The sequence below is a fragment of the Leptosomus discolor genome, chromosome 9 (genome assembly GCF_034619465.1).
Source record: "Leptosomus discolor isolate bLepDis1 chromosome 9, bLepDis1.hap2, whole genome shotgun sequence".
In the NCBI taxonomy this organism is placed as follows: domain Eukaryota; kingdom Metazoa; phylum Chordata; class Aves; order Leptosomiformes; family Leptosomidae; genus Leptosomus; species Leptosomus discolor.
Window position 1 is genome coordinate 20,275,168 of NC_141399.1, and position 18,371 is coordinate 20,293,538.

Genomic DNA, 18,371 nt, shown 5'->3' on the forward strand with positions numbered 1-18,371 from the left:
TACCACTGTGCACACTCGTGAACACAACTGGCTTCTGAGTGTTTTCTTCCCTGCTGCAGCTCAGGGTGGAGGGCTGAGCAGGCAGGTGCTGAGCATGGGATGATGGATGTGCCCAACCCTTCTGGAAGCCTTGGTGCCAGCTCTCAGGAGACAGGCCCCTGCTGTGGGGAAGGGCTGTGGTGGGGTGAAGTCTTGATGAAAGTGGTGCCAATCCCCAGGGCAGCGACCAAGGCAAATGTCTGCAGAACATGAGCTGTGTCTTGCCCCTCTCACTTGGGGCTGACTGCTGAATGACGTGGAATGGGTGGAGAGTCTGGAGGAGCATGAGAAGAGGGTTCAGAGGGCTGGGAAACAAGCCTGGGGGGAAAGGAGAGGGGAGTTCAGCAGAGTTAATTCTGGAGAAGAGAAGCCTGGGAGAGGCTCTGCAGGGAGCCTTTAGTGGCCCTCTTGCATGGTGCCCTTGTCCCTTCAAGGTAGGTACCTGCATGCATAAAAAAGTGACAGACTTGCTCTAGACTTCTCTGGCCTGGAGCAAGTTCAGGGAGACCCTTCTGAGACAGTGGCAGTGAAGGTCTGGCTGTGTGTGCTTCCACGTTGGGGTGGCTTTTGGTGCTGTCCTGCCCGAGACCTGTTTTGGAGACCTGTTAGTCAGGGGGAAAGTATTTGCACCTGCCAGCCCTGTCCCCTGCTCAGCTGTGGCCCCAGGGCCACCCTGCAGGCAGGTCTGGGGGTCCCACCTGCCTGCAAATCTCAGCCCCACAGCTTCATGACCCAGTGTCCCCTCCAGCAGGGACAGTAGTACCTCTGTGGGCTAGACCTTTGTTTTGGTGTCACTTAGTGTCAGCTCTGCCTGCTGCGTACCTGGGCAGTGTTTTCCTACACACACACACGTTGCTCCTGATGTGGTTTTAATCTGTTCTATTGCATTTACATATTGCCCCTGTCAGAACTGGAGCCTTTTTGCTCCTGCTTGCTGATGGTTTCAGCTCCTCAGAAGCTACCTTCATCCTTGTACACTTGTCCCACCCTACACCTGGCCCCACCAGCACGGCACAAGTCATGATCACTCCCTGTGCTGCAGGGGCATGAAAGCCAGTGGAGAAGGCGCAGAGGCACCACCTGCCAGGGGCATGTTTGAGCCAGTTTCTGTGCAGTCAGAGGTGAGACCGGACACGCTTTCACATTTATTTTGGGATTTAGTGTGCGTGTGTTGACTCACAGCCCATAAAAAGCAGCTGCCACTGTAAGACAGTGGGAGCCGTGTTGCATCTCCTGCAGGGCTGGCAGCTCTGCCCCTGCTGTGGCCGGGGATCCTGGGGGTCCCCTTTGGGGGGGTGGGGGGGGTCCTGCCTCTGCTCCACCCGCTGCCAGGCCTGATCTGGGGGCTGCAGCAGGGAGGGGAGGCTGCAGGGTGGCAGCAGGGGACAGGCAGCCGGGGCCAGCCGGTGGCACGGTGGCCCCCGGAGTGGGCAGGGGGTGCTGAGCCCCTCAGCGTGGCCTCTGGGCGGCAGCAGCTCAGGTCTGCCCCGTGGCACGGGGGGGTGGTGGCGGAGGAGCCCCACGGGCTCCCAGTCCCCCTGGCTGCCTCTCACAGGAGCCGTGCTCCGCTGTCACCAGCAGCGTTAATGATGGCCTCCCCTCATTAACAGCGGGCGAGATCTGGGTGGGGTGTCATCACACCCTCCTGGTGCATGGTGGGAGCCCACGGCTGGGCTGGGCACTCTCCCAAAGGCACCTGTGCTCTCTGACCTCATCGGGCAGCCCGTGACCTCATGCGGAGAGGGCACACCGCTTGGCTGAGCGCTGTGTGAACTCTCTGGGAGACCCTGGACCTTAGGGAGAGCCTGTAAGCCCATTGGTTGGGCCCTGTGACGTGCTTGTTGGCTGAGGGCTCTATCACCTTGTTAGCAAGCCTGTGACCTCACATCAGAGCCAGTGTGCTTACCCACTAGGCACTGTGTGACCTTACAGGGAGCTGCATGCTCATTGCCTGGTGGTGAGTGACCTCCTGGGACAACCCATGACCTCATGTGGTAGCAGGGTGCTCATTGGCCAGTAGTGTGTGACAGCCTAGGGCTGCCTGTGACCTTGCAGAGAGCAGGACAATGACTGGCTGGCAGAGTGTGACATCATAAAGCAATCCATGACACCACAAGGGTGTGAGACACTCACTGGCTGGCAAGGTGTGTTGTCCTGGGGCAGCACATGGCCTCATGGGGGAGATGGGTGATCATTGGATGGCAGATGGTGACCTCCCCAAGGGAGCGGAGAGCCTATTGCCTGGCAGGGTGTGACGTTCTGGAGCAGCACATGACTTCATAGGGGAGGTGGAGGCTCATTGGTTGGTAGTATGTGCCAACTCGTAGCCGTCTGTGACCTCCTGGGCGAGTGGGTGCTCATTGGCTATCAGGGTGTAACCTTATGCGGGAGTGAGCGCTCATTGGCCGTCGCGGTGTGACCTCAAGGGAGACTGGATGCTCATTGGCTGTGAGGGCGTGATTGCGCGGGACGCCGCCTGGCGGGCGCGGGCGGTGCGGAGCGCCGATTGGCCGGTGAGCTTGGCAAGGGCGGGGCGCCTCCGCGCGCCCGCTGTCGCTTCCTGCCGCCATTGGCTGCCCCGGAGCCCGCCCGCGGGGCGGGGGGCACGTGCCAGGCGGAGGCCGAGGAGGGGGAGGCACACGGGGGACGACAGAGAAGGCGGGGCGGCGGGTGGCGATTGGCCGGGCGGCGCGCGTGCCCGCGGCGCGGGCGGGCGCTGAGCGGCGCATGCGCGGGGCGGCGGGGCTAGGCGGCGATGGCGGCGCGGGTCTGATGGCGGCGGAGGCGGCGCTGCGCTGAGGGAGCGGTCCCGCCCGGCCCGCCATGGGCAACGAGGCCAGCCTGGAGGGCGGCGGCGACGACGGGCAGCTGCCGCCCGCCGCCGCCGCCGCCGCCGGGGCCCCGCCGCCGCCCGCCGCCGCCAAGCCGCCTTCAGCACCGGGCGGCGGCGGACAGCTCCCGGGTAGCGCGCCCGCGCCCGAGCCCAGGTCAGAGCGCGGGGGACGGCGGGCAGGAGCGGGCCGGCGGGCAGGTGTGGGGGCGTGGGCGGCGGAGCGGGCGGGGCGGGTGTGCCTAGGGCACGGCAGCAGATGGGCTGTAGGGTGGTGAGTGGGTGCGAGGTTGGGGTGTGGATGCTGGCAGGGGGTGGGGGCACGGGGCAGAGCTGGGTGCCAGTGTGTGGGGGTTCGGGGCACGAGTGTTTAGGCGTGCGGGGTGCAGGTTGGGGCACAGGGGGTGGCTGGGGGGCACACCGGCAGTAGCTGCCGTTTGGGTGCAAGTCTGCGGGCTGTGTGGAGGCAAATGCAGGCAGGCAGAGCGAGAGAGGGGTGTGCAAGGGGCATGAAGCAGTGGAAGACCAGGGTGCAGCCATGTGGGGTGTAGGCAGGCAGGCAGAGAGAAGGCAGGGGGTGCAGGCAGGCAAGGGAGGTGGAATGGGGCACCCTTGTCTTTGCCCAGCACCCGTGGATGTCCCCAGGCAGTGACCTGAGTGTGGGAGAGGGATAGTATGCCTCGGTGAGGAGTGTAGTGTTATGGGGGACAGGAGAAAGGTGGGTGCTGCCTGGTGGGCAGAGGTCCAGCAGTGAGGCCCAGGGTGACTGCAGGGGGAGAGGGCTTAGGAGGATGGAGGCATGTGTTGCGGGGTTTGGGAGCCTGGGCTGGGGGGTCCAGTCAGGGTAGGGGGACAGTGCCTGGTGTCATGCAGCTTATGCCACTGGGGCGTGCAAGGCACCCCAAATGCAGCCACCCCAAATAGCCAACACCAAATGGGAAAGGTTGTTATGTAACAGGAGGGACGTACAGCCCTGCCAGGAATCATTGGTGTGAAACCTCACAGGGAACCGCGCCGAGCCACTCTCCCACTGCCAGGCAGCACCAGCCAGGAGGGAGATGGGTTAGAAGCAGGCGTGGGATTGGAGATACTCCTTTAAAAAAAGCTGATCCTGAAATATCATCCTCTTTGGAAAAACAAACACGAGGAGTAGAAAGTTGCACAGAGGGATGCAGGGGACTTGGTGGGCAGTTTGTCCATGGTGTGTGGCCAAGGCAGTGGTGTTTCGGGCTCTCAGCCTCGCCTGTGCAGCGATGAGCTCTGCTTGTGTTGCCAGTTGTGTTACTTCAAACAGGGAAAATGCAAGTGGGAGCCCGAACAGAAGGCTGCAGTCTTGTCCGGCAGTGCTTTCCTCTCGCTCCCAGCCAGCAAGCTACAATCGCTTCTTGCAGGCTGCACCTTAACATCCAGACAGGATTCAGGGATCCGACAGGGTGGCTGAGCTGTGGGCAGGCTTCTCTTTGTAAAATCTCTGTTAGCTTTTACACAAGGAGAGTGAAAAAATACCCTTGAGTGAAATCGTGCCTGTTCTCCTTTACTCTTTTTCCAGTTCCCCTTGCTAAAGACTCACCAACCTCTCTACTTTGGACTCTGCCAGCAAGAAGTTGTTTGTAGGCTGCTCATAACAATTTAAAATTGAATACCTGCAGGATGATTTAGGCCAGCGTAACAAGATCAGCCAAGGCAGCTGTGCAGATCTGCCATCTCTGTCCATTTTTGGCACTGCTGTGGGGCTCCCCCATTACTGCCCAGGGTCTGCGTTTGCTGTTCTACTTGGGCTGGGGGTCCTGGGGGCATTGGGGGTCCTGGAGCACCTGGGGCTGGTGGAGGAGCACAGTCCTGCAGCACTTAACCATCCTTGCTCCTCTCCTACCAGAAACGCTGGGTTGACTTTGCCAGCCATGCTTGAGCCCTCACACTCTTGAGCTGATGCTTCTGCCCCTCCTGGGGAGCTGCTGCCAGGGAGCTGCCCTCCCTTGCAATTAATTAACGCAATTAAAGAGGTGGGCCATGCGGGGCTCTGTGGGCTGTCAGTGAAGGCTGCTGCAGAGCAGCGGTGGGATGGGAAAGATGCTGATGTGTACCAGTGTTTAAAAACTGACTGTGGGAGGGGTGTGGGGAGCTGCGATAACGCTGAGGGATTTTAATTCAACGTAACAAAGTGGAAATGAAGGAAAAAACAAGTCTTGAGAAGAAAGCCGTCTTTGTGAGGTGCAGGAGCAGGCATGTAAGATAGACCATGTTCTGAAAGGTTTAGCAAAGCACAGCTTGTGCTGACCGAGCAGTGGGCGTGCAGTGCAAGAAGTGCCGCTCCAGAAATCTCAAATGACAAGGGAAAGGAAAGGTGAATTTCTCTCAGTATTTGGGCAGTTGTTTTGTTTTGTTTTTTCTCTGAATTAAGTAACCTAAACCTGTACACAAGTCAATGTAAATCATAGTAATTTTCTGTGTAATTTTTCACAACTTGCTTTGTGTTATACAGGGACATAGTCTGAATGCTTTCTGGATTTTGGGGTCTTGTGTTTAAATTCATAGTAATTGTTTTCAAGAAAGTGTGCATACACTATAGAGAGACTCTATAGTGTCGTCTCACCAGGTTGCAACATCTACCACTGTAAACTTTGATTTTCTGCTTGCACGCTTTGGGTGGGGCGCGGCAGAGCTGGGGAGCAGCGGTGCTGGAGGATGAAGGGAAGATGGGTGCAGTGCTCGGCTGTGAGGTGGTTAGGCTCTGAAAAAGGCAAATGTGGTGTAGAATTGTCAGGCGAGGTGTTTTCAGTGCAGATGAGAAGACCCTACCCTTGTGCAAGGTGCTGCTAAAATCTCACCTAGGGAGATTGTGCCCAGCTCTGGTACTTGGCAGAGTGCTGAATTGGAGGAGGGACGCAAGGGTTGCTGCTAGTCTGCCCGGACATGTGGAGCCTCTGTTGCCTGAGAGGAGATGAAAAGATGTGGCATTATTAACCCATAGGATCAAAGGAACACAAATTGGTTGTGGATACATTTGGACTGGAAACTTATCCAGCTGCCTGGCAGCAGAGTCCTGGTCTGCTCCTCCACAGAGACCCCCTGAGCAGAAGGGACAAGCTTATTTTACGGTGCCATTGATGGATTAATGAAAAGGGGTTGGATGGCAGAGCAGGGACGATCCCAAGTGTAGAAATGTAGCTTGGGGCACGGTGCTTTAGGTGGATGGTTTTCCTTGTATCCTGAAGAGAGACTTTATTGCTGCTTCTGATGATATTTGTCTGTGCCTGATTTATGCCCAATTCATTCAGGTTTTCAGGCTGTCTTCTGCTCAGCTGTGGAGCTTGTAAAATACTTTTTTTAATGCCTGGATGCATGAGCTAAGGCTGAAGGACATGAGAGGGGAAGAGGATCAATCTCCTGGGAAGCGTTGAGGACCGGCCACAAATACTCATGCTGTCGGTTGGAGCAGTGGTGCTTTTAGCATTACTGTTCCTCTGGAGCTGGGAGATGCGTGTTGCACAGCTGGTTTGGCTGCTGGGCTTCAAGGTTGGGAGGAAGCTTTCTCCCACAGCAGAAACCTCTGGGACCTTTGCTTTCTGTGATAGAGAAGCCGCTTTACTGAATATCCCAGAATCTCTCAAGTCTCCAGGTAGGCTCACTGCAAATTGAAGGTCTGGGAGTGACCAAGAAGGGAAGTTTCCAGTACTGAGTGGTAGCACCTCCCGTGCGTGCTCCCCCAAAGTCTTCTCTTGGCTTGGACCAGCAGGTCAAGTGTTGATCCTGTTTACCCTGCTATTTAGTATCAGTCTATTTGGCAGTGATGGAGCCTGAAGTAAAAAAATCAGGTGATAGCAAAGCATGTAGTCAAACAGGACTGAAAGGAACACCCGTCCAAACTGGAAAAAACAGCTCAAGTTCATAAAAAAATGTTAGAGCAGTTCAGATGCTCTGTTCTGCCCTTTTGGTAGCTCACTTGCAGTTGCTGGGTATTGGCTTGTTTTCTTGCATAAGTACTATAGCAATAATAGAGAATAAGAATATACATAAAAGTAGTATTAAAAAAAATCAAGTTTGCCCATTTCTTTTTAAATTTCTTTTCACAAGCTTGCAGAAACGAGCAGTCGATGTCCATTTTCATATGACTGTGCTAGAAATAAAACGAGGCTATGGACAGGGCTTGCACTCGTCTGGAGAGCCAGCTCTCTATTTGTTTCCATGCGCTGCTTTCCCCAAAGAGACTGAGCCCTGAGCAGGATGGTGCAGAGACGTTACCATCAGAGGCATCACTGGAAAACCTTTTCCTGAAATACTAAAGTAGCTTTTTCCTGGCCTTTTGCTGAACTGTGGACTGGCACTCTGGAAAAGCCAGCCATGCACCTGCACTTAGTAAGTATTAGTTTATTTGCTATAAGACATTTGGAGGGTAAGGAGGGAGCTGGGGCTGGGTTTAAGTGAGGAGAGGAAGAACAGATATGCAACATTTCAAGCTCATAAACCTTGTGTGAGCAAAATAACAGGTAAAAGGAGAAGTACAAAATGGCTTACTTGATGCATCTAGTCAAAATGTTTGCCGTGTTAAATATCCCGCTAGGCTTCAATTCATCTTCCTCTCCCATGATGGGCAGGTGGTGTCAGCTGCAACACGTCTTCCCCTTAGCAAGTGGTGTTTTACATACTTTTGATAGTTCTGACAGCAGCTGGTAGGCCACTGAATTTAGATGGCACATTTCTGGGTGCTTAAGTAACTCCAAAACTGCTTCTGTGAACGTGTTCATCAATATTCAAAATGTTTGGCATCAAATATTAATGCCTTTATTTCCAAAACAAATACACAGATTTGCAACCTGATTCAAAGGTTGGGGTTTCTCACTGCTGTAAACCAACCTGGATGTTGTGCTGAAGGCATGCCTCTTTACCCTTCACCTTTGCTGAGCAAGGTACTCCTGGATGTACCTATGCTGCCTGCTTCTGCACAGAAAGAAAGATGCGGAAGAATTTGGAAGGGGTGATTTTCTTCCCTCTGGTGGCTAGTGCTGGTTGGAAAGTAGAAGGACTCTTTGGCTCCTTCTTGCGCAGATTGCAGCTATGGCAGGGCCACTTTCTGTGCTCTGAAATCCTGAGTATTGGTGGTCAGCTGCTTCTGCTGATGCTGAGGAGCAGTGCTGCAGCTCAAGTGGTGGCATCCGTTGGGGCTGGTGGGTCCCACCACACGGTGGGTTGTGCCAAGCAGCACGGTGGGCTGGCTTCTGCTTCTCCAATGAATAAAACTATTTATTTTCTCTGCTGTGTGAATTGAGCACATATTTGATGTTTCCTATCATGTTTCCAATTCAATGCAAACAGATATTCAGTGCTGTGGCATATTCCTGCAGTCTATGCTGATTTGGGGAATGCTTGACATGCATCCGGACACCTACCTGCCAGAACAATAGAGCCTGCCTGCCACAAACCCTGCCTGTCTGTGCAGCCTTCTTCACTGATTCCCTGGCTGGGGCTGGCCCTATGGTACACCATCAGCTGAGGGTGTTTTTCTAGTAATACTCTAGTATATAATAAATACTCTAATAATTGCTCTAGAAATATCAGACTCATTTCCTAGCATGAGACGCGCCTTTGGAAGGATGTGACAGGCAATCAGGATGCAAACATCATTTCCACCAAGCAGGTAGCTCGGTGGGCTGAAATGGGCTGTATGGCAAAGGTGTTCTGGTTTTTCACTAAATGTGGAAATAAGATTATCACGTTGTCGTTGCTGATGAGTGCCACTTCTCCTGGATGTTACTTGGGTTTTTTTCATCTGGTGAGTGGCAGCAAGTGCTGATGGTCATCCCGGTCCCACATACTGTAAACTGTTATGAGTGTTGCACATATTTTCTTGAGATTGAGATCGTCACTGTTGAGCCATGGCTGTGTTTTCAAATGTCTGTTTGAATGACAGTTTTGTTATTTTTGCATCAATCTATGGGCACAACTGTTCTTATGAACAGGGTGTTTTTGATCATTTTTAATGTCTAGAGGTGCTGAGCTTCAGCGTGACCCCGAAGCACTGCTGTGCAGCCTGTCAGTCATTGCTAGGCATGCCATACCACACCACTTTTCATGTCACGAATGTTGAGAAGTTTTTATAAATACAGTGAGCTGGCTTGTCGCTGAGAACACCCAGCACCACCAACAAGCTCTTTAGGAGCCTACAAGAGAGAGCAGTATCATTGCATCCTATTAATGCTGGCCTGTGCTTTACAGCGAGTCTGGAAGGCAAGTTCTTTGGGGGCTTCTCGCCCGTATGCTGCTCATATTTAGTGTCAAGGATGACTTAACTATGCTGGTGATGGTATCTCCCTAACTCTTCGCCTCTTTATAGCTTACTAGTATGTGTTTGATATTGAAGACAGACCCTGCCCCATTAACAGATCAGGGGCAGCAGGTTGACAGGGCAGGAGACAGCAGCTCCCTGCCCATGGTGAGCTCCTCAGAGGAACGTCACGAACCAAGTCAAGAAAAGCTGCGTCTGAATGTGATTTTTATTTTGTTTTGGTTTATCTTTTTTTTTTTTTTTTTTTTTTTAAAGTGTCATGGTTTGGCTCGGGATGAGAAGTGGTGGTATGCCATCCAGCCTGACTTCTGGCACCGGGTGGTAAATATCAGTACCATGGCTAACAAAGGCTGGACAAAACAAAATCTGGACTTTAGAGGTCCAAGCTAGCCAAATGGCAATGAAATGTTTGTAAACAGTGAGCATAGGTAAGTGTAGAAGCAGTGTACCAGAGAGTATAATGGGATATACAGTCACAGAAGGCTTAAATAAAAGCTTCCCCTCCTAAAATATACAATCTCCCTCAGCCCAAAACTATAGTTTCTCTGATGTACAGGAGATTAGCTGTTCATACTGTCTTTATTCCCCCTGAAGATGCATATATTCCCCCCTGAAGAAATATTTTGGTGCATTCTCTTTTGTCAAAAAATGATTTAGTTGTGTTTCTAGGTCATTGTCTATAGAAGAAAAATGTGTGTATATTTAATGCAGTAAAATGTATTAGGCATCTTCTAAAAGCTACAACAAAAAAAGTCCCCTCTCCTGTCCAGTCTGTCCCCAGACCTTTCTCCTATCCCTGTCCTTAATGTCTCCTGCAGCAGCAGTCCCTGAAAACCCGTTCCTTACAGGTCGCCTCAGCAGCCTGCCATTGTCCTCCTCTTGCCTTCTGATGTTATGAAGAGCCTTCATACCTTTACCCTAGAGCAACCAAGATGAACATCTCCACTCAGAGATTGTTAGTGCTTGCTGATGATGGGCGCAGTTGTCCAAGAGCCAAGTGACTGTAACAGGGTGTGTAAGGTACTGGTGGGCAAAGGTAGGAGCACAGGACAGGAGGAGACCTCTGGGCTATCATCCACTGGTAGACACCATTAGACACCCCATTGTATAGTCCCACTAACAAGGTAACGCCTACGATCTTAAATGAGATTCTCTACTTTGCCAAAATTCAGCATTGATTTGCCTGCAGTAGTCTATGTGTTCGAGACACACAGCTGTGACTTAACTTTCATATGCTTTCTTGAGGGGTAATGATGCCTTCAAGCCCAGGTGTGTTCAAAGACTTGGGCTTGGTCCATCCTGGCCAGCCAGTTTTGCAGCAGGGAGCAATGGTGACTGGGGTGTTCACCCATTTCTGGTTCTGCAGCCAGATGATGGGGCGTGTTGCATGGCCAGGATGCAGCAGGCGCAGCCCTTGGCACATGGGTCAGGACTCAAAGCTGAGCCTTTGAAGATGATGTGATGGTCCTACCCTTGTCCACCATACCCCACTCCTCTGTGTTCACAGCCGGGCAGCAGGTGGTACAAGAGGTAAGGAAGGGACATCTTACAGACACCAAGTCTTCTTACTGCATCACAGTTACGCAGTGACTTCTCGAGTTGCAGCAAGCTCTGCCCAGGCTCCTCTGACCCATGAGAAGCTCTTTCCCTCCTCCCTGAAGACTGTCGAGGCCATCCCTGTGTTTCTCAGTGTTTTCTCATTGTCTGTCAGCAGGCTTCAGTGTTGTGTTGTGATGTCTGCCTGGGATGTCCTGCAGCTTCTGAACCCCCATGTGAGGTGCAGGCTGCCATCTCCTGCCTGTGACTTGCTGCCTGTCCCACCTGCAGTCATCTGAACTGCTGCTGCCTAAGCATGTTTAGCTGCTCTCCACGATAAGAACGTCTCCTGCCCTCTTCTCACAGGGTTTCCTCGTTTTATGACAGTTATAATGCAACATAGAGCAAGCAGATACTATATAGCTCAAAGGGAAAATGCATCCATGCTGCTTGAGAAATGGTGCTGAATTTTGAGTTTCTCGGAGCAGTTATGACTAACCGTTCTTCACTTGGCTCTGGGACCTGCCAGGGACCACGGTTTCTCAGACATGACAAAGCAGTTTCCCACACTGAATAGCTTTCAGATGAGGATTTGACAGGTCCTCTGAAGGCCACAGAAAAAAAAAAAAATCACCTTGGACCAAAATGTTGCCTAGTGCAGATGTGACAAAATTCAGTGTTTCAGCCAGACTGTTTGAAGTTGTCATGCCCTCCTCCATCCAGCCCCAGGTGCTGGAGGCACAGATGTCTATGTAGGTATTACAGGGTGGGGAGACTTTCAGAGGCCAGATGTCAATAACTGAGAGCAGTCTTTGAACCGTTTTTCCTTTTTTTCTTCCCTGCCAGTAGAATATTGCCTTTTAGCCTGTTTTGAGTCTTTCCTGGTAGTGGGGGCTCATAGGCTTCTCCAATTGCTGAGAGGGACTCGAGGCTGTCACCGAGCTCAGAGCCTGGCTCCAGTGGACATCCCTTTGCAAGACTAGTGCTCTCCTGAGGATTGTAGCATTGTGAATGTGGGAATTTATTTTGGAATTCATGGATTTTTAGCTCTGTTAGATGCTTGGAGTATGTGACCTCTCCTGACATGGTCTCAGGGTGCTGCTTCTCAGGGTGCTCTGTCCTTGGAAGTTGTACGTGAGCATGAAGTCAATGTTAGGCGTGTCTCTTGCTGTTATTAAATGGGTTCGGAGGGGTTCTGCCCCTCTCGTCAGCCCATGTGAGACCCCACTGGGTCCGCTGTGGACTCCCCAGTATGAGAAGTCTGTCTGTGGCTTGCGTCCTTCCTTCATCAGTCTAGACGTGAGGACTATGAAGAGATTTTTCCATATTTAATGTCTGCAAAAGGGTAAATTGTGTGTGGGAATTACTTCAAAGATTGACATGTTGTAGCTGTTAACCATTTTTTTTTTTTTTTTTTAACCAGAAAAAAACAGATTGCAGCCTGGGAAAACAGTGTGGTGGTTTTTTTTCTTTCATCTCCTAAAGAAAACATTTCAGTTACAGATATATGAAGTTACAAATTATAAAATAGGAATAGTTGAAATTTGGAAATGTATAAGTTCCTAAGGGACATGGTAATTTGCCTTCCTTTTCTGAAAAAAAACCAAATCAGCTGATAACATGAAGCTTATGAAAGGCTTGGGGAAAATGCAGAGCTGAACTAGATCTTTTTCCATGTTGACTCTGAACTGTACTTTTTCCTTTGACAAAACATGAAATTACTTTTAATTTATTTTGTTCCAATCCTAGTTACATAAACTATTATTTGATTGTACAGCTGGACTGAAAAACTGTAGGAGGTCTCACATTTAGGATTTTGCTGCCTCTTTCTCATTAAGCCTACAGACTGATTTCTTTAAATGCACCTATTAATCTTCTTAAGGAGACAAATTGTTGTTTCGTTGGGGTTTTTCTTTCTGTTTATTTCTTTTTTAAACACTGAACTCCCAGTTAACTGCCAGAGTAAATGCTGGTGGTTTGAAGCCTTTGCAGGTACGTCTGTGCTGCAGTTGGGCAACGCAATGCTAGCATGTGTTGCCCTGGCCAGGCTGGGTTTGATCTCATTAGCTTAAGCACCCCAAGTGGTCACAGCTTAAACCATTCTCGTTGTGCTTGGCAATAACCACCCAGTAATGCATTTAACTTTGCAGTATGCTTTTTCAGTAACTTGTTTATGGTAACTTCTGTTGTGTTATTGACTCCATGTTTGGGACCGATTAATGTAGTCCTTGTAGGACCAGCAATAGGACACAGCAAACCCTGTGTTTTCCTTGAAGTGTATAGATCTTTCCCATGTCTCCTCTGAATTGCATCTTCTGCCTACTGACGGTAAGTCACCGTATTTGGGTTTTGTTCTTACCTGTTCACAGCAAGATTTCCTGATGGACTGAGCAGGAGTGCTATTGATATGAAAACTGCACAGTCATCTGGGTGAGGAGCAGGCAGGTTTTCGTAGTGATCCTTTAGACCGCTGCACTTGCAGACCTTCTCCACTCTCCTCTACTCCTCTGCTGGGAATGGCTCTTAGGAGGGTGGGGAAACCTCTGTCAGGCTGCTCCCAAAACACATCTGTGGGCTGCATCTGCTCCGACATGAACTTGAGAGAAGTCTGCAGCAGATAGTGCTGGAGCACATTGTGTCAGGGCCAGGCGGCATCAGTAGCTTTCCATAAATACTCACAATGCTGGCATACGTGAGGAGGCAATGCTGGATACTGCTCACATCGTTGTAAATTGGTCCATGCTGCTCAGCATCTGCCCCAACTGTCCCTTTGTGTTTAGGGCAGCTCTGCAGTCCCAAGGAGTGGAAATTTCCAAGACTTCTCCTTTTGCCCCCTGTCTGCAAGTTGTTGTGGATGTTTTGCTTGGGAATCCTGTAGCTGGGGAGGGCACGAGGAAAAGGGGTTGTTTCCGTTTATATAGAGTGGAGATCTTTGAGTCTGCTGGTCCTGCAGGCACACCCCCAGCCTGCCCTCCTCCCTCTGGGACAGATCCTACCATCCAGGGCTCAGCAGCGGAAGAGCAGCAGAGGGGCCATGTGGTCCTTTGCTGTCCTTTGAACCTTTTGTGGTGGTGATTTTCAGAGCAGATAACGCCCATTTACCACTTTATTAGATTAGATTCTGACTGATTACAATCATGCAGAACATCAATTTTTGTTTGAGTGATGAAGATGGACCATATTACTATGTTATATGCCTCTGGTTACCTTAATCTGGCAAAAATAAGGTATCCAGAAATTATATCACTTTGGAAGAAAACTCCAAGGAAGTATCTCCTTAGATGTCTCTTTTGTACTTCCTTTCATCTGCCTTTCATATCTTGAAGTACCTCTTAGCTGCACTGGTTAATGAATTAGGATATGATTCTTGATGGCCATACAATACAGTTTCATCCAAGCCGTGTTGATAATTACCAACTTAATATTGATTTATTATTAACTAAAAATACAGTTCCAAACACTCTGAATTAATAAATTGTAATGCCTTTCTTTTTCTTTGAAATATGTAAACAAAATCCACTAGCTGCTTTGGGTAGTAATAAAATGTCTTCTACTTACCAACATATCTAAAATCTGGTTCACTTATCAAGTAAACTTCTCAGCCTTAAATTTTACCTGCTTCCATTTCTGCCAAGTTTAGCCTTTCAATGGGACCATGAGGACAGATACATCAAATGTGCAGATGCGCCAGTCTCTTTGGGGACAAATGTTCTGGTCTGAGGTATGTGTAGCAAGGAAATACATGCAGGGACAAGTTGCCTCAAAGAATTGCAGATGCTGGAGAAGTGTTTTCCTTTGATCCTACAAAGAATTTGGCAGAGGAATTTCAGACTGTCCTATTTTGAAAGTACATTTAAACTGAACAGCTTGAAATGTTGAAGTTGATGGTGTGTCTGACAATGTTGGTAATGTATTATTCTTTGGGTTTGTTTTGTCTTTCCTGTTGCGAATAACAAGTTTTACACACAAAAATGTAACTAATTCTGAGTTTGGTTTGTCATTCTCATTTGAGCGTCCAATTAAAATCTCTGAAAACCAGAAAGTGCAAATCTAAGACACACAAACAACTATATTTGCCCTATCCTGCACAAGGCAGTTGACTGGCAGCCCCAGGGCTGTGTCCCCAGCAGGCACTTGCAACCATGGTCTTGTCTCAAATAATAGACATTATTGGACCATGTCTGCTGGTGTGGAGAACGTCAGGGGTGGAGAAACTTCTGCAGCTGAGAAGTGTTTCTGACAAACACAGCCTGATGAGAAGTTTTCATTAAGTCGTATTTGGGCGTGTTGGACATGAAGCTCTCCTCCTTGCAGGAAAGTGTGGGCTCATCAGTTTTACCATGTACCCCTCTATGTATACAGTACTTGGAGCTCTTCGGGGAGGACATGAGTCGATTCCTGTTTCCTCAGTTCCTGCCCAAATGGCCTTCTCTTGATTACTTTTCCACACCTTAGATGTCAGCTCTCCTGGTAACCTGAGGCACAACAACAAAAAAATTAAGGCCCTACATGGCTTGGGGAAGAGTTAGGAGAACAATTATGAGATGGCCAAAATGCTGTAAGATGCAAAGGCACAATTGCAGTATGGATAAAAATGCTGCAATTTTTCAGAGGCGAAAAAAAAAAGAATATTAGGTCTTGTTTTTCATTTGCCTAGGCTCAAACAAATAGAGGTGCAAAGTCAGGATTTTACTGTTGCCACTTGCTGCAGTCACCAGGAGCTGTTTGTCTCTCCACATTATGGTAGTCTGATTTCTTCTCCTGGAAATTGCTGTTTTAACTGGGTTTTTCTTTTGTTTTTCTAAAAACACAAGCCAGTTTCTTTCTGGTATGTCATTACAACCTCTTTTTTAACAGCACTTCTCTTTCCGATGGATCTTCCTATTTTTTATGCCTGGAATGAGTGTTGTTCCTCGTTCTGGGCTGAATTTGGTTCACTCAAGCTGTCACAGAGATAGATAATGATACTTTTTTTTTGCATCAGGTTTTAATTTTGGAGCATGGGTGGAACTCATCCAAAAAAAGGGCCCTGCAGTCTTCCCAGCTTCTTAACGGTCAAATACCAACTTCTTTCTGCTGGAGGTTTCATAGAAGCGTGGGGACCTGTGGGTAGTATGGACAGGGCCATGAATGCTGCCCTGGTGGAGCCACACCCCTGAGATTGAACCCTTTTTGCCTGCCAACAGCAAACCGTTGTCATGTTGGAGCACTTGCCCATAGTGAACCAACAGCTGCAGAAATCCCTCCAGCTCCTGGACTGAATCAAGCCTAAAACTCAAAAGGGAACCTTGCAAAACAAGACCTTCATATTCCACTCTCCAGGGGGGAAAAAAGCCAGAAGCAAGTCAAGGGAATGGGCTGCCTCTGCTCTTCTCTTTGAATTGCCTTCCAGAATGCATTTTTCCGAAAATAACTTCATTGTGGTTTTTTCTGTAGATTGTTCTATATTTGTTGATGAGCATTAAATTGACATTTTCTGAGAACTGTCCAAAATGGCTTGAAGAACTCTTTGCAGAGCAGCAATATCTCATTTAGAGCCCAGCACTATGACTGGCTATGGTTCTTATCTTCTGTGCGTTACTCTGTGTTTCTTGACCTTGGATTTCACCTGCCACAGTGTTTTGAGACACCCATTTCAGGAGAGCCTTCTAAAGCTCATTCAGTTTTAGCTTTGAATACTCTGAATAAATTTGTATGGCTCAGCAAACTTGTCCTTTCATGATTCCCCTCCTTCCCAGGCCATTTATGAATATATCCCATTTATGCCATGGCAGGGTCCTGCAACTCTACTTGTGAAAACCTGACCATCTACCTCTGTCCTAAATTGTGACCAGTTATTAACTCACAAGAAGACTTCCCCTTATTTCACCATCTTTTACTTCTTTTTTTCCTTCTTTCTTTCTAGATTTTTTTCCTAACATTTCTCCTACTGAGATGTTTTTTCAGACTTATCCTGTGTATGAAATGGTTCTGGTGTGGGAACCTTCATAAATTTCTCCTTAGCAAACAGCATGGCAAAGGTTAGATTTTTTTTTTCTTTTACAGTCTTGCATTCCTTAAATATTTCTGTCGTGTTTCAATCTTCTGTCAGTTTTCCAGATTCTTTGGCAGATTTCCTGTCTCTAAAGTTTTAGATTTTTTTTTTCCAGCCCAATTTATGGCTTGTTCCTTCAGGGATTTTTTTGGTATGCTTTGTTAGGACTTTAAATTTAATTTGCCAAATTATTTTTTGGGGTTTTTTTTTGTTTTTTCCTTGTTTAGAGCAAATTTTTACTTTTTGAAGGGTTTCCTTTTACTCCTGTAGCTGTATTTGCTCCACTCTTTAATTTTATTGCCTTGTTATGGCTATGTCTTAAACCCTTTCTGGATAGTGTACATTCTGCCTGAGGCCTTAATATGCGGACAGGTGCTATGGAAACTTTCCTTTCTTACCCTTCCACCTGCTGCTTTTAATTTCTTTTTAAAAATTTTTCTCACTTTTTCTGATTTTTTTTCCCCTGTTAAATCTGAATATTATAATAGTCATGTGTATTTGTGTGTTTTTTCCAGTTCTGCAAATAGATTGAAGCTGAGTCTATTATGGTCACTGTTACTGAAAGTTTCTGTTGTCAATTCTGGCATCTCAAAGCAGGTGCTGTGCATGTCGTAGGACTGAGTCAAGAGCAGGTAGCCTTATTCTGCATTGTTTTAGGGAATAGTTAACAACTTAAACAAAAAAAATGTGTTGCTGCCAATTAAAATTGGAGAGGCTCTCAAGGGGAGAGGGTTATAATCGTAGATTTACAAGATAAGCTTTCATGAACGATTTGCCGTAAAAATTCCTTAGCTTCATGCCATGGTTTGTCTTTTGGCTTTGCCAGCATTTCATAAATACAGCACAGTAATTCATGCTGTTAGCTTTACTGGGACAAAGGTCTTTAGTTAAATGTGACAGTGGCAATCAGCTCTTACTGTTTAATTGCTAGAGCTCAGTTACAAGATATAAGTGGATTGAGGCAGAAAGGAACGGTTGCTCCTTGGCTGGGGTTCTCTCCCCATCATACTTGTCCTTTCTGGTGCCCACAGTATTTTCAAGATTGTCATGAGCCTTTATAAATGATATGATTTTTAAGATGCATAAATGACATGTTCACAGCAATCAGTTGGACCAGGGAAGGATATGGAGGCCGCACACTGAATAGCTAGGTGGGGATTGAATTGAAGAGATGGCTCCAGCCTGTACCTCACTGTCACTTCTGGGGACATTTATCCCCATTTCAGCCATGCTTTCACTGTGTGCTCCCTGGTGTTGGTTACAGGGCAATATATCTGTGGGAGGGCTCTTCATCATTTCTTGCAGACCTTCCAAGTCCTGCAATAAAGAGGAGAGGAGCTCTGCAGGCAGCAGCCCACTTTACCATCCAGCCTGCAGCATCCCCCGAGCATGGCCACCCCCAGCACTCATCTGAATTAGTGTGGAGTTTTCATATGCTCAACACGGAGGGACTTAACAAGACCTGCAGTCGGGCAGATGTGCTGAGCACCCTCCTCTTCGGCCGTATCCTTGGGGCCAGCGGCTGGGGTACCGCTGCCTCCTCTTCTTCCAGCTCTCTGCAAGGTCTCCAAGGTTGGTCTTCGCCTGCGCTGATGGTCCAAAGCTGACCTACAGACTGCACCCATTAACTGGATGAGCTACCATTCCTC

At 48.7% G+C, this 18,371-nt stretch overlaps 1 protein-coding gene across 2 annotated transcripts in view; it reads left to right on the forward strand.

The window, feature by feature from the left end:
* Positions 1-2,862: 2,862 nt before the first annotated feature.
* BSN (bassoon presynaptic cytomatrix protein) overlaps positions 2,863-18,371 on the forward strand; it is a 92,946-nt gene continuing 77,437 nt past the window's right edge. The window contains exon 1 of one of the 2 annotated variants that reach the window (XM_086469997.1): positions 2,863-3,026. In XM_086469997.1, coding sequence (XP_086326123.1) covers positions 2,863-3,026 — 164 coding nt within the window. The remainder of the gene's footprint in view (positions 3,027-18,371) is intronic. The other variant, XM_086469998.1, reaches the window with a different exon arrangement.